This window comes from Rhinopithecus bieti, unplaced genomic scaffold (genome assembly GCF_001698545.2).
Source record: "Rhinopithecus bieti isolate Rb0 unplaced genomic scaffold, ASM169854v2 scaffold_32105, whole genome shotgun sequence".
NCBI lineage: Eukaryota > Metazoa > Chordata > Mammalia > Primates > Cercopithecidae > Rhinopithecus > Rhinopithecus bieti.
Window position 1 is genome coordinate 766,319 of NW_016814250.1, and position 11,990 is coordinate 778,308.

Genomic DNA, 11,990 nt, shown 5'->3' on the forward strand with positions numbered 1-11,990 from the left:
GGACTCGGAAGGGGAACATCACACACTGGGGCCTATCATGGGGAGGGGGGAGGAGGGAGGGATTGCATTGGGGAGTTATACATGATATAAATGATGAATTGATGGGTGCTGACGAGTTGATGGGTGCAGCACACCAACATGGCACAAGTATACATATGTAACAAACCTGCACGTTACGCACATGTACCCTAAAACTTAAAGTATAATAAAAAAAAAAAAAAAGAAAAGTAGGCAGCATCACTAGTTGATGTGAGATCAAAGACACATCTCTTGTGTTATTAAATTGTGTTATATAACTGTAATATATTTAATATGTAAGTATGTATTATAGCATTAATATACTATATTAAGTATGTATTATATATTAAATATATATCAATAGATTCATATGTTACTATATATTAATAATTATATTTTCTATATCTTTCCAGACTAAAAATTGCTGAGGCTTTAAAATATGAAAGAAAAAAGTAACAATAGTAATACTCTTGCTACAATGCTAACTGAAAAGCACTGTGAATAAAATTTAGAAGCTGGAACGCATAACTAGAAATGTAAGTGCCCACAAGCTCCGTGCCAGCTCTACCACTTCTTACCACTGTGTCTCCTTCTTTCAGCTGCTGGCTGGGCGCTGGCCTTTTGATCACAATGACTTTGGCGTATTTCTTTGCAAGCTGTTCCCCTTTTTGCAGAAGTCCTCAGTGGGGATCACCGTCCTCAACCTCTGCGCTCTTAGTGTTGACAGGTAACGTGGTTCTTTCCCTTTGCTCTTTTGCTGGGCTTAGAAAAGCATTTTTCTCAAAAAGAAGAGAAGTCAAGAGAATTGGTGCCCAGGACAGTTGTTGATATAGCTTCAAGTCAATTAAAGCATTAACCACCTTGCCTTTGCTGTTTAGAATTACCTTCCACATTTGCTGATTATTAGCCATCTTTGGCTCAGACAATTATGTACATAGAGCATTTTGTCAATAATACCCATTTGACACTCTTTTGACAACAAAGGGAAAATTAACATATTAGATGAAATAAACTTTGTGAAAAGGAGATTCCAGGATATGCAAATCCTATATTTCACCTGGTAAATTTATCATTAAAAAATGATGATACTGTTCAATTATATCTGCAATGTTTAATTAATTGAGTGAGAGGTAAGTGCGCCATATTGCTATGTTCTTCTCCCTGCCTTTTTGAAAGCCTGAAATGTTTCATAAGTTTTAAAAAGAAGGCAACACCAGAAGCACCCCTTTATCCAATTCTGAAAACTCCATCAAATGTCCCTTAGTCTTTCCAGAATCCACACACATGATTGTTAAGAGTTCTCCAAAGAAGCCCTTCCGAATTCTGTGAACTTCTAGATGGTATTTTCTTTACCTTCTGGTTTTCATAGCAGCAATAATAAAGAATGAAATTAGGAACTTTATAACACATTCTGTGGTACTCTTTTATATTTACTATAATTTCACACAAGTGGTGTATAATGGCCTATTTAATTAGCCTACATACAATTTAAAAGAGGTTTTCATTCTAACTTATTCCCTGACACTTTATGAGGGAACCTGAGTCTCATCATTATAGAAATAAAAGGCCCACTCTCCTAAAGAACATTAAAGTGTTTACAGATATTCTGTTATTTTTACATTTATAATTATTGTTAGGACAAAATTGTTACTGTTAAAACATAAAATGTGCATTCAGTCAGTAATTAGAAAATTAGAATGGTATCCTTGTTATAAATTTATGTCAGCTGGGCACGGTGGCTCACACCTGTAATCCTAGCACTTTAGGAGGCCAAGGTGGGCTGATTACTTGAGCCCAGGAGTTTGAAACTAGCCTGGGTCATATAGTAAAACCCCATCTCTACCAAAAATACAAAAACGTAGCTGAGCATGGTGGTGCATGCCTGTAGTCCCAGCTATTCAGGAGGCTAAGGTGGGATAATCACCTGAGCCCAGAAATGAATGAATGAATGAATGAATGAATAAATAAATAAATAAATGACTTTGTGAAACACAAAATAAAAATCGTTAGTATTATTAAAAATAAAACACAAAAAATAATTTCATTAGTAATTTAAAATGCAATCATACCATTGACAAAAATGTTCCCATTGCAATGGTAAACCCAAAGATTAGAAATAATTTTATCATCTATGAATAAGGCCCTTCACTGATTTGCAGGAAAGCCTAGGGTCTCTTTGGGTTACGTCTACATTATATTAGATGTTAAAGGCTGCTGCATAAAAACACTTGCATACCATAAGTGGCAACTGTATAATCTCCACTTGACTAAATAGATCATGGTACCTCAGACCATAAAAAGCTGAATAAATACTTATGATGTGGATTTGACTCACTAATAAATTCTCACTCTGATGTTCCCACTCCCAGCATCCCAACATGATTTCTTCTTTCATTCAAAGTGTTCTATTATCTAAAAGTTAAAGGCATTAAATCGCCTCTTTTACGTTGCTAATACAAGTAAAATTTTTCCTGTATTCATCAAGCTGCATATCATCAAGTTACATTTCTTTCAGAGATGTAACCATGTATTTTCATTATAATATCTAATTAAATTTTTTAGTTATAACTCTAAAATTCATGTAGAGAAAAGAAATGGGAAAATAATCATGACATTTTGAAAAAAGATCAATGTGTCCCACACACATGTTCTTCCTATACGATTTGTCTTTTTATTAAAATACAGGGTCTTGCTCTGTCACCCAGACTAGAATGCAGTGGCCTATGTGGTCATTTGAAGTGCTATAAAGCTACAGTGTTTTAAACAATATAATGCAAACCCATGAACACACTGACAAATCAGTGGGAAAACTCGACTCACGGGCTGGAATACACAAGAATGTATTAATAATATAGGCTGAAATCACTTTGAATATAATCAAGGAAGGAAAGTTTTATCAATAAATAATGCTATTTAGCCATCTGAGGGAAAAAGCATGTTAAAGTCTTCTACTACATATCAATAATAATATTTATAATTATTACCATTTATTGAGTATTACTAAGTGTTAGGCCCTGTTGAAAATACTTTACAAAAATTAGTTTACGGCTGGGTGAGGTGGCTCATGCCTGCAATCCCAGCACTTTGTGAGGCCAAGGTGGGCAGATCACTTGAAGCCAGGAGTTCAAGACCAGGCTGCCCAACAGGTTAAACCCCATCTCTACAAACAATACAAAAATTAGCTGGGCATGGTGGCAGGCACCTGTAGTCCCAGCTACTTGGGAGGCTAAGGCACAAGAATCGCTTGAACCCAGGAGGCAGAAGTTGTAGTAAGCCGAGATTAGACAACTGCACTCCAGGCTGGGTGATGGAGTGAGATTGTCTCAAAAAAAAATTAGTTTATGTAACTGTGATAGTTGGTGTGCTATCTCCACTTTACAGATAGGGAAGCTGAGGTTGAAAGAGATTAACCAAGTCAGCATGGCTACTAAGTGCTGGAGCCAGTAATCAAATGTTGGTAGTCTGCATTCTTAACCACTATACTCAAGCACGTAAAAACTCAAACCATTGTTGACGAAGAAAGTCAAACTCTGAAAAATAGTTGAAGAGATGTATTCCAAACCAAATGTGAAGATCATGACCCGTGACACAGCCTCAGGACGTCCCGAGAACCTGTGCCCAAGGTTGTTGAGTTACAGTTTAATTTTATACATTTGCGGGAGACAGAAGTTACGGGCAAAAACATAAATCCATACATGTAAGGTTTACAGTGGTTTGGCCTGGAAATGTGGGACATCTTGAAGTGGAGGGTGGGCAAGGAGGGCAGGGCGGTGCCTCCAGGTCATAGGTGGATTCAAATATTTCCTGACTGGCATTTAGTTGAAAGAGTTAAGTTTTGCCTAAAGATTTGAAGTCAGCAAATTCTGACAAGAAGTGCTTGGGGTTAGGATAAGGGGGTTGTGGAAGCCAAGGTTCTATGTAGATGAAACCTCCAGGTAGTATGAGAATAGATGGTAAATGTCTCTTATCAGATCTTAAAAGGTGCCAGACTCTTAGTTTAATCTCTCCTGGATCAGGAAAATACCTGGAAATGGAAGGGAATTATCTATAGAATGTAAATTTTCCCCACAAGAGATAGCTAACAGGGTCATTTCAAAATAGGTCAAAGAAATATATTTTGGAGTGAAATACTTCTATTTCTTTCAGGGCCTTCTCTCTGTCATGTGATGCTATACCAGAGTATGGTTGGGATTTGGTATCTCACTGCTACAGAGAGTCTGTTTTGTTGTCTTAAGATCTATTTTAATGTTAATGCTGGCCTGTTGTGCCTGAATTCCAAAGAGAGGAGAGTATGAAGAGGCAGGTCCGACATTCCCTTCCCATCATGGCCTGAACCCATTTTTTAGGTTTCTTTGAAATCCCCTTGGCCAAGAGGCAGGGTCCATTCAGTTATTTGAGGGGCTTAGAATTTTATTTTTTGTTTATACCATAAAGCAGTAGAAGAAAATAGACTAACTTTTTGATCTCTGGAAAGGGAAGGAAGATCCTTCTGAACTTTAAAAGAATAGTAGAAATTCTGGATAAAAGGATAAATGTATTTTACAATATAGTACTTTAAAACCTTCAGATTAAACATGCATAAAACTTAAAAAAAAAAAAAAACAAGTAATAAGCTGGGGAAAATCTTTGTCACTCCTCTCACAGGCCCAGGGGGCAGAGCTGGTTCCTCCTCGCTTTTTTGTTCTGCCTCCTCTTTCTTCTTTGAGGGGATCTCGGAGCATCATGCCCAGCTTCAATCATGCCCAGCTTCAATCATGCCCAGTGTTGAGTCGGGGAGATGGGGGAAGGTTAGGTCATAGATTCCTATGTCTAGTGTTGGGTCACCTCACCCATACCACCTCCTCTCTTCATCTCATGCATGAAGAACAAGAAATAAGATGTTCCCTCACGATAAATAGTTGTGTATCAAATGAAATGTGAGTCATTCTTAGTTAAAAAGAAAGGAAGGACTGAAGGAGGAAAGAGAAGGAAAAGAAAGACAAGAAACAAAGAGAAAAGAAAGAAAGAAAAAATAATGCCAAGAATCTATCTCATTAAGATTTGATCTGAGTTGTAGATCAAGGAGATGAACTATTTTAAAATTCCACTCTCACAAAAAAATCAGCCTTAATCCAAAAGGTTTTTCCTTGAAATAAATTAATCATTCTTTGTTCCCTAGACACACACTTTACTATTTTACATTTCATTTGGTATTGGCCGTAAGCTCCAGGACTTGTATGTAGGGAATCTATTTGACATTTCTATTTCAAAAGCTTTCACACGAGAGAATGAATCATTCACACTTAATTCCTGAAGATAAGATTCCATTTGCTTTAACTCTCCATTTGGTTGCATTATATTCTACTACAAAAAACAAAAAACAAAAAAAAAAAAACACTTTTTCAAATAAAACAAGGAATAAAAAGAGAGTTTGGAACCTGTTGCAGTTTGTGAATCCCTACTTTTGTTTCACGAGCTGAATAAATTATGGCCCAGGACAAAGAGTTCCCATGATTTTTTTACACAGTATTTTTAAAATATAATTATTATCTCACATTTCAGAGTTGTTTGAAAGAAAATGAGAGAACCCATACATCCAAGTTCTATAGGATTTCTTTATTACTTCATTAATCAATGATTACAGAATGATGTAAGCTCAAAGAAAAGATCTAGCTTTCTCACTATCAGCTTTTAATCTGAATAAGGGAAACAGGACTGAGAGAAAGCACGAGATTTCTGCCAGAATGGATAGGCTTTCGTTGCTAATTTCAACTATGGACTTGTCTCAGTTTAACCTTTTGAATAATTCTCCACGAATCTAGCTTCACATCCTTGGTCACTTGAGAAAAAGATAAATCAGGAACTGAAGAAATTCAGAAACAAATTTTGACCCCAATCCAGCTTTCTCGGTGAAATATCTTTTTAATTCTAAGGCAGTATACTTCTATAATGAATAAACTTTTCCCAACAAAAATGAATAATCAGCCATTACCAGCTATTAAAATAGGTATTTTTACATGCTGAGACCGTCGACAGTTTTTATCCCTCCTCACTTTGAGTTTGTTTGGAGCAAAAAAAAAAAAAAAAAAAAAAAGAAAAACAGCGCAGCAGCGGAGGGGGATAGCGAGGATCACTGTTGTTCTTTGCTAAGTCGTGTTAAAGTGGAAGATGATGATAATGGGAGTCAGACCAGTAAAAGGTCTGGGTACAGATCCAACTTGTTAAAAGTTGCCTGGGGAAGAAGGCTGTAAAAAGATAAAACTCTTTTAACAACTATTCCAGAGTGATGTGTTATTAGATACTTGGAAAAGTTGCAAAGATCCATTAATAAGGCAGCTTTGTTTTATATGGCTGAAAACCTGATGTCAGTTCTTGAACCTATCATTTCAAATAATTGCTCAGTGGTCTCTGTGATATTCTCAAAGACATATCCTAACTCAAGAAACATGAAGGTGGTTTTCAGAAAAACCTCTTTGTTAGAGTTGGACTTGGTTTCTCCTTATTTTCTTGGTGTTATGGTTTTCTATTGCATCATGACAGTAGTGAAGACACAGAGGAAGGGTCTGAGCCAGAAGACACAAGCGAGGAACTGGACAAAGTCCAGGGCTGGCTAGGGCAATAGGATCTTATTTGGGGGTCTGTTCACTATTGCACTGAGTTATTTGTTCTTTTTTCTTTTTGTCAAGATAAGGCAACTGGTTAATTTTGCTACCCCATTTCTCTTGGATAACTACCCCAAAACTTAGCAATTCAGAACAGCAACCATTTTATCATATCTCGCCATGCTGAAGGTCAGGAATTTGGGCAATTCTTCTGCTCCCTGTCACTTCAGCTGCGGTTGGTGGACTTCAGCTGACTCTGAGCTTGTTTCAGAGGTCCAACACACACATGCCTGGCACCTTAGCAAGGACAGCTGGAAGTCTGAGCTCAGCAGAGCCCATCTCCCCCTCCATGTAGTCTCAGGGTCCTTGCAACGTTTTTGCTCCAGCAGGCTCAAGGCTCCTGTCAGAAGCCAGACCTGGAACTGCAAAACATCATTCTAGCCACACTCAATTGATCAAAGTAGTCACAGGTCAGCTCAATTTAAGAACTCAGCTGAAGAAGTGGTAAAGCATTTGCGGCTCTCTTTTAATTCATCATACCTGATTCTCTTCTAAATTGGAATTGGCCAAGCAGTTGCAGTGGCTCAGCCTTAGAAGGCCAAAGCAGGAGGATGGCTTGAAGTAAGGAATTCGAGACTAGCCTGGACAACATAGCGAGATCCCTGTCTCTACAAAAAATATTTTTAAAAATTAGCCTGGCATGGTGGTGGGCACCCATAATCCTAGCTACTTGGGAGCCTGAGGTAGGAGGATCCCTTAAGGGAGCACAGGTGTTTGAGGCCGCAGCTATGACTGTGCACTGCACTTCAGCCTGGATGACAGAGTAAGACCCTGTCTCTAAAGAAGAATTCTTCCTGCTAGTATTTAGCTTCCAAACCTCCATATGGTATGAGAGATATAAATCATTAACAACCATTACAAATGATCAAGTTTGCTGTTAATTAAAGATGTGCAGAGGTAAAGATAGGGGTGGCACTGTACCTTATGGAAGTGGCAAATAAGAATAAATAATAAATTCTAACACAGGCAAGCATTCATTGACAGGCACTTGGTAGAAACTTCTTTTTTAAAGCACTTCAGCCATCTATTTATTCCCTGATCCAGTAATCCCACTTAAGATAATTAATCCAGAAAATCATTCAGAAAGAGAAAAAAATTACATGTACAAACAAGCTTATAGGTGTCTTATTGACAACTGTGAAACACTAGAAATGATGTGAACATAGAAAAAAGATTCAAGTAAATTATATCAAAATCTTGTTATACTGTGTAGCCACTAAATTGATAAGTGCCACACCCACGTAGAAACATAGGAGAGTATTTTTAATGTAAATAAAGCTAAAATTTAAAATTGTGAGTCATATGATTATAGTCTATTCAAACTATGCCTATGAGAATAAAACAACAAAAGAGAAAAAAATAGATTTTGTTGAAGTGATCTTTTAAGTTTTATTTTATAATGTTTTAAAGTTCTTTCAAGAATAAACATTTTTAAACTTAATGACTGTCCCAGACCACACCTTCAAGATTCAATAAACATGCATTAAATGCCTCTGGCCTTGATAACATGTAAAAATCTATTTATAGATACAGACACTAACAAACATCTTTACATGAATAAAATATATATTTTATACTTTTATTTTGGCCTATCACATGACAGGGTACAAGGTGATATCATGGGAAAAGGCTCTACCAGGAGTTGGCAGCGCTGAGCCGTGGTCCAGACGCCCCAGGTTCACTGGAGACCAGGCAGAGGATGTGGCAAGATGCCAGTTCTCAGGTTCCCAACTGGAACATATGGGGCAGAAAGATCAGCCCATAAATCCCTCCTTTAAATTATTGAATCTAGACCTCTAAAAGTATTTGCTTTTAATCTGTGGCCTAATTCATGGCTAGCTTGAAAAATGGGAAAATGATCAGAATGTAGTGTGTTATTAGCTTTAGCCAATTAAGGTAAGGTAAGTTTACACAGTACATCTGTGTAAACACAACTCTTAGAATTATGCTGACTGATTCGTCATCGGAATTCCCTAGAGATTAAGAATTCCCTAGCCAATTAAGGTAAGGTACATGCATGGTAACATACATGAAAACGCCAACAAAAAGACACTTCATTCAACAGGTATTTATTCGGCATTTGTGGTTCTAGGTATTGTGACCAACATACCTACATGTCAGCCCTTATGAAGCTTACGTGCTTTTTTTCACTTTTTTTCTTTTCTTTTTTTTTTTTTTTTTTTTTCCCAGACAGGACCTTACTCTGTCGCCCAGGCTGGAGTGCAGTGCCATGATCATGGATCACTGCAGCCTCAACCTCCCTGGGCTCAGCGGATCCTCCCACCCCAGCCTCCCAAGTAGCTGGGACTATAGGCACGCACCACCATGCCTGGCTAATTTTTGTATTTTTGTAGAGATGGAATTTCACCATGTTGCCCAGGGTGTCAAGTGATCACCCCCTTCAGCCTCCCAAAGTGCTGGGATTGCAGGCATGAGGCAACGCACCCAGTTGGGAACTTATATTCTAAAGGAGAGGGGAGAGCATAGATGATAAACCAAATAAATAAATAGAGCATAGTAGTGCATGGGGGGAAAATGAATCAGGGTAAGAGAAACAATTCTGGAGGGGGAGTTGGCAAACTTTAGGGTTTCCGGGGAAGGCTTAAAAACTCCAAGTGAGTAAAAACCTGAAGGAAGTGAGGAAGCAGCTCTGAGGACACCTGTGGGCATTCTCACAGGGGTGGGAAGCCACTGGGGGGTTTGGAGCAGAGGGTGCTATGGTCTGACGTAACAGCCTCACTCCAGTTGCTATGTTCAGAGTAGGCTGTGGCAAAGCAAGGTGGACATAGGGAGATCAGTTAGGAAGCTATGACCATCATCAAGGTACTGCGATAACAGGTACGATGGTGAAAAGTAGTTGCCTTTGGATATATCTTGAAGGAAGTTGTTGCAAGATTTGCTGAAGGATTGGATGTGTGGTGGAAGAGGAGTAAAATCTAACCCAGTGTTTGGGGCCAGAGATGGGAAAAACTGCAGAAAGGTTTAGTGGCAAGGAAAACAAGGGCTGATTTGGGAGTGTTTAGATGCCTATTAGGTGTCCTAGTGGAGCTCGCAAGTAAGCAGTTGGAGATACAAGTCTAGAGTTAAAGGTGAGGCACCAGGCTAGAGGTATAAATTTAGGAATTACCAGTAGATGGATAGTTAAAATGATACTGAAGCCATGAGACTAGATGAGATCACCAAAGGAGAGCACATAGATAGAAAAAACGTCTGAGCACTAAGCCCTCAGACAAATCTAGTGCTAAGAATTTGTGGAGAAAGCAGGGTCCAGCCAGGTAAATGAGAAGGAATGGCCAGTAAGTCAGAAGGAAAACTGGGAGACTGTGGTGGAAACCAAGTGAAGAAAGCATTTCAGAGAGGAGGGATTCTTTCTGGAACAGCAGTTGTCAGTGGTGGAATCTACACTTGCAGATTTTCCATGACAACTGAAGATGTCATAGATATACAGAGAGAGATGTATATACATACTGACTAGATGGAAGGCTATTTATAATCACACCTCATAAGAAAAGCATATTTGTATGTCAGTGTGTTGTGCCATTATAGTCCAAATAGAAATCAGTTTTGAAACATCCAGTGTTTCATGGTTTCCATACCTTTCCCCACCTTCATGATCACAAATGATTGTTTCTAATTGCTCTTATGGTCGTTTTCCCCTTAGTTCATGGAGATGTTATCAAGATCTGTGTGATTATAAATGGAAAATATTCTAATTCTCAGCGAGTGGGTTAATGAAGGAGCAGACTGATCATGAATTATTTGCTAAACTAGACTCTAAAAATGACTTTTACTTATTTGTGAATGTTGAATTTACATTGGATTATGGATGTGTAATATTCTGGGAACTCATGGCACTTTATAAAAATGAAGCTGGTCTGTGAATATGTTCACCATAAGAACATGTTGACCACATTTTATTCCTTAAGCCACTTTTCACCCCAAATCCTGGCAGGGAAATCAGGCTTTCTTACTCTCTATTGAAACAGGGTATTTTATTTAAATCACCTTCCCTGGTAAACAACCTGAGAGAAGGGAAGAAGAAACAGATGTAACTCCGTTGACAGCCTTGGGATATAGACATCCCGTCTCCATTCCTCTTAGCTTTTACTGGGTATCAGACTGCCAGTTTAATAAGGGAACAAAGAAAAATAAACAACGATTTTTATCCCACTGGACAATTTATGGAAATAACCATAAATTTTAAAATTCAATCTTGGTTAGATCATAAAAGGATTTTCTTGGTCTGTTTGCATAGCTGTATTTTATCCCATTTTGAAATAATCTGGACTTTTTTGAGATTTTTATTGTACACAAATCTTATTTACCCTAAAAATCTTTTATAAAACATTTCTCCAGCAAATTGTGCTATACAGTATGCCATGTGGCATCGTCATAAAATACACAAATCTGTACATGCTCATCTCTAGGGAATTCTGGTGAAGAATCAAGTCAGCATAATTCTAAGAGTTGTGTTTTCACACATGTACTGTGTAACTGTACTGAGACAGTACACTAAATGTAACCGATGGGGCTCGTCTTGGTGGATATGGGTAGCTTGTGTGTTGCCTTGGCTTTATTGATTAATATTCTACATTACTTTGTATGTGCTGCAAACCCATGAGCACCTGTCTCCAATGCATTTGGTCTGTTTTACAGCCTTCTTCTGGCACTATCTAATGAAAACTATAAAAAGAAAATGTTTCTTTTCCACTACAGCAGCAACAAAAATTTCAGGAATGAGGCCACAAAAATACCATACCACATCACAGGCCTCTTCTTAATAGTAAGTCTAAAAGCAGTTAGCATCAGACCATCACATCAGGTCAAACAGCATAGAATTTCTAAACCAAACCTTCCTTAGACATAACATTTAAATGTGATTATTATCATTAAAATAGTGAAGTAAAAAATAAGGTGAGCATAATTTCTTATTACCAGATAGTTTTTTGACTGACATAATTGTTCAGTCACATTTATGTTCTATATTCTGTATGAACCATTCTTTTCTGTTAGATTGTAAACCCTAAAGGTTAGGAACCAAAGTATTTTTAAATAAGTTTTATCTAAGACACATGCACACATATGTTTATTGCGGCACTATTCACAATAGTAAAGAGTTGGAATCAACCCAAATGTCCATCAGTGACAGACTGGATTAAGAAAATGTGGCACATATACACCATGGAATACTATGCAGCCATAAAAAAGGATGAGTTTGTGTCCTTTGTAGGGACATGGATGCAGCTGGAAACCATCATTCTCAGCAAACTATCGCAAGAACAGAAAACCAAACACCGCATGTTCTCACTCATAGGTGGGAACTGAACAATG

The 11,990-nt window shown here is 37.8% G+C and overlaps 1 protein-coding gene across 2 annotated transcripts in view; it reads left to right on the forward strand.

Moving 5' to 3' along the window:
- Nucleotides 1-11,990, forward strand: part of EDNRA (endothelin receptor type A) — a 72,251-nt gene that overhangs the window by 47,138 nt on the left and 13,123 nt on the right. For both annotated transcript variants that reach the window (XM_017850075.1, XM_017850076.1), the window contains exon 3: nt 618-745. In XM_017850075.1, coding sequence (XP_017705564.1) covers nt 618-745 — 128 coding nt within the window. The remainder of the gene's footprint in view (nt 1-617; nt 746-11,990) is intronic.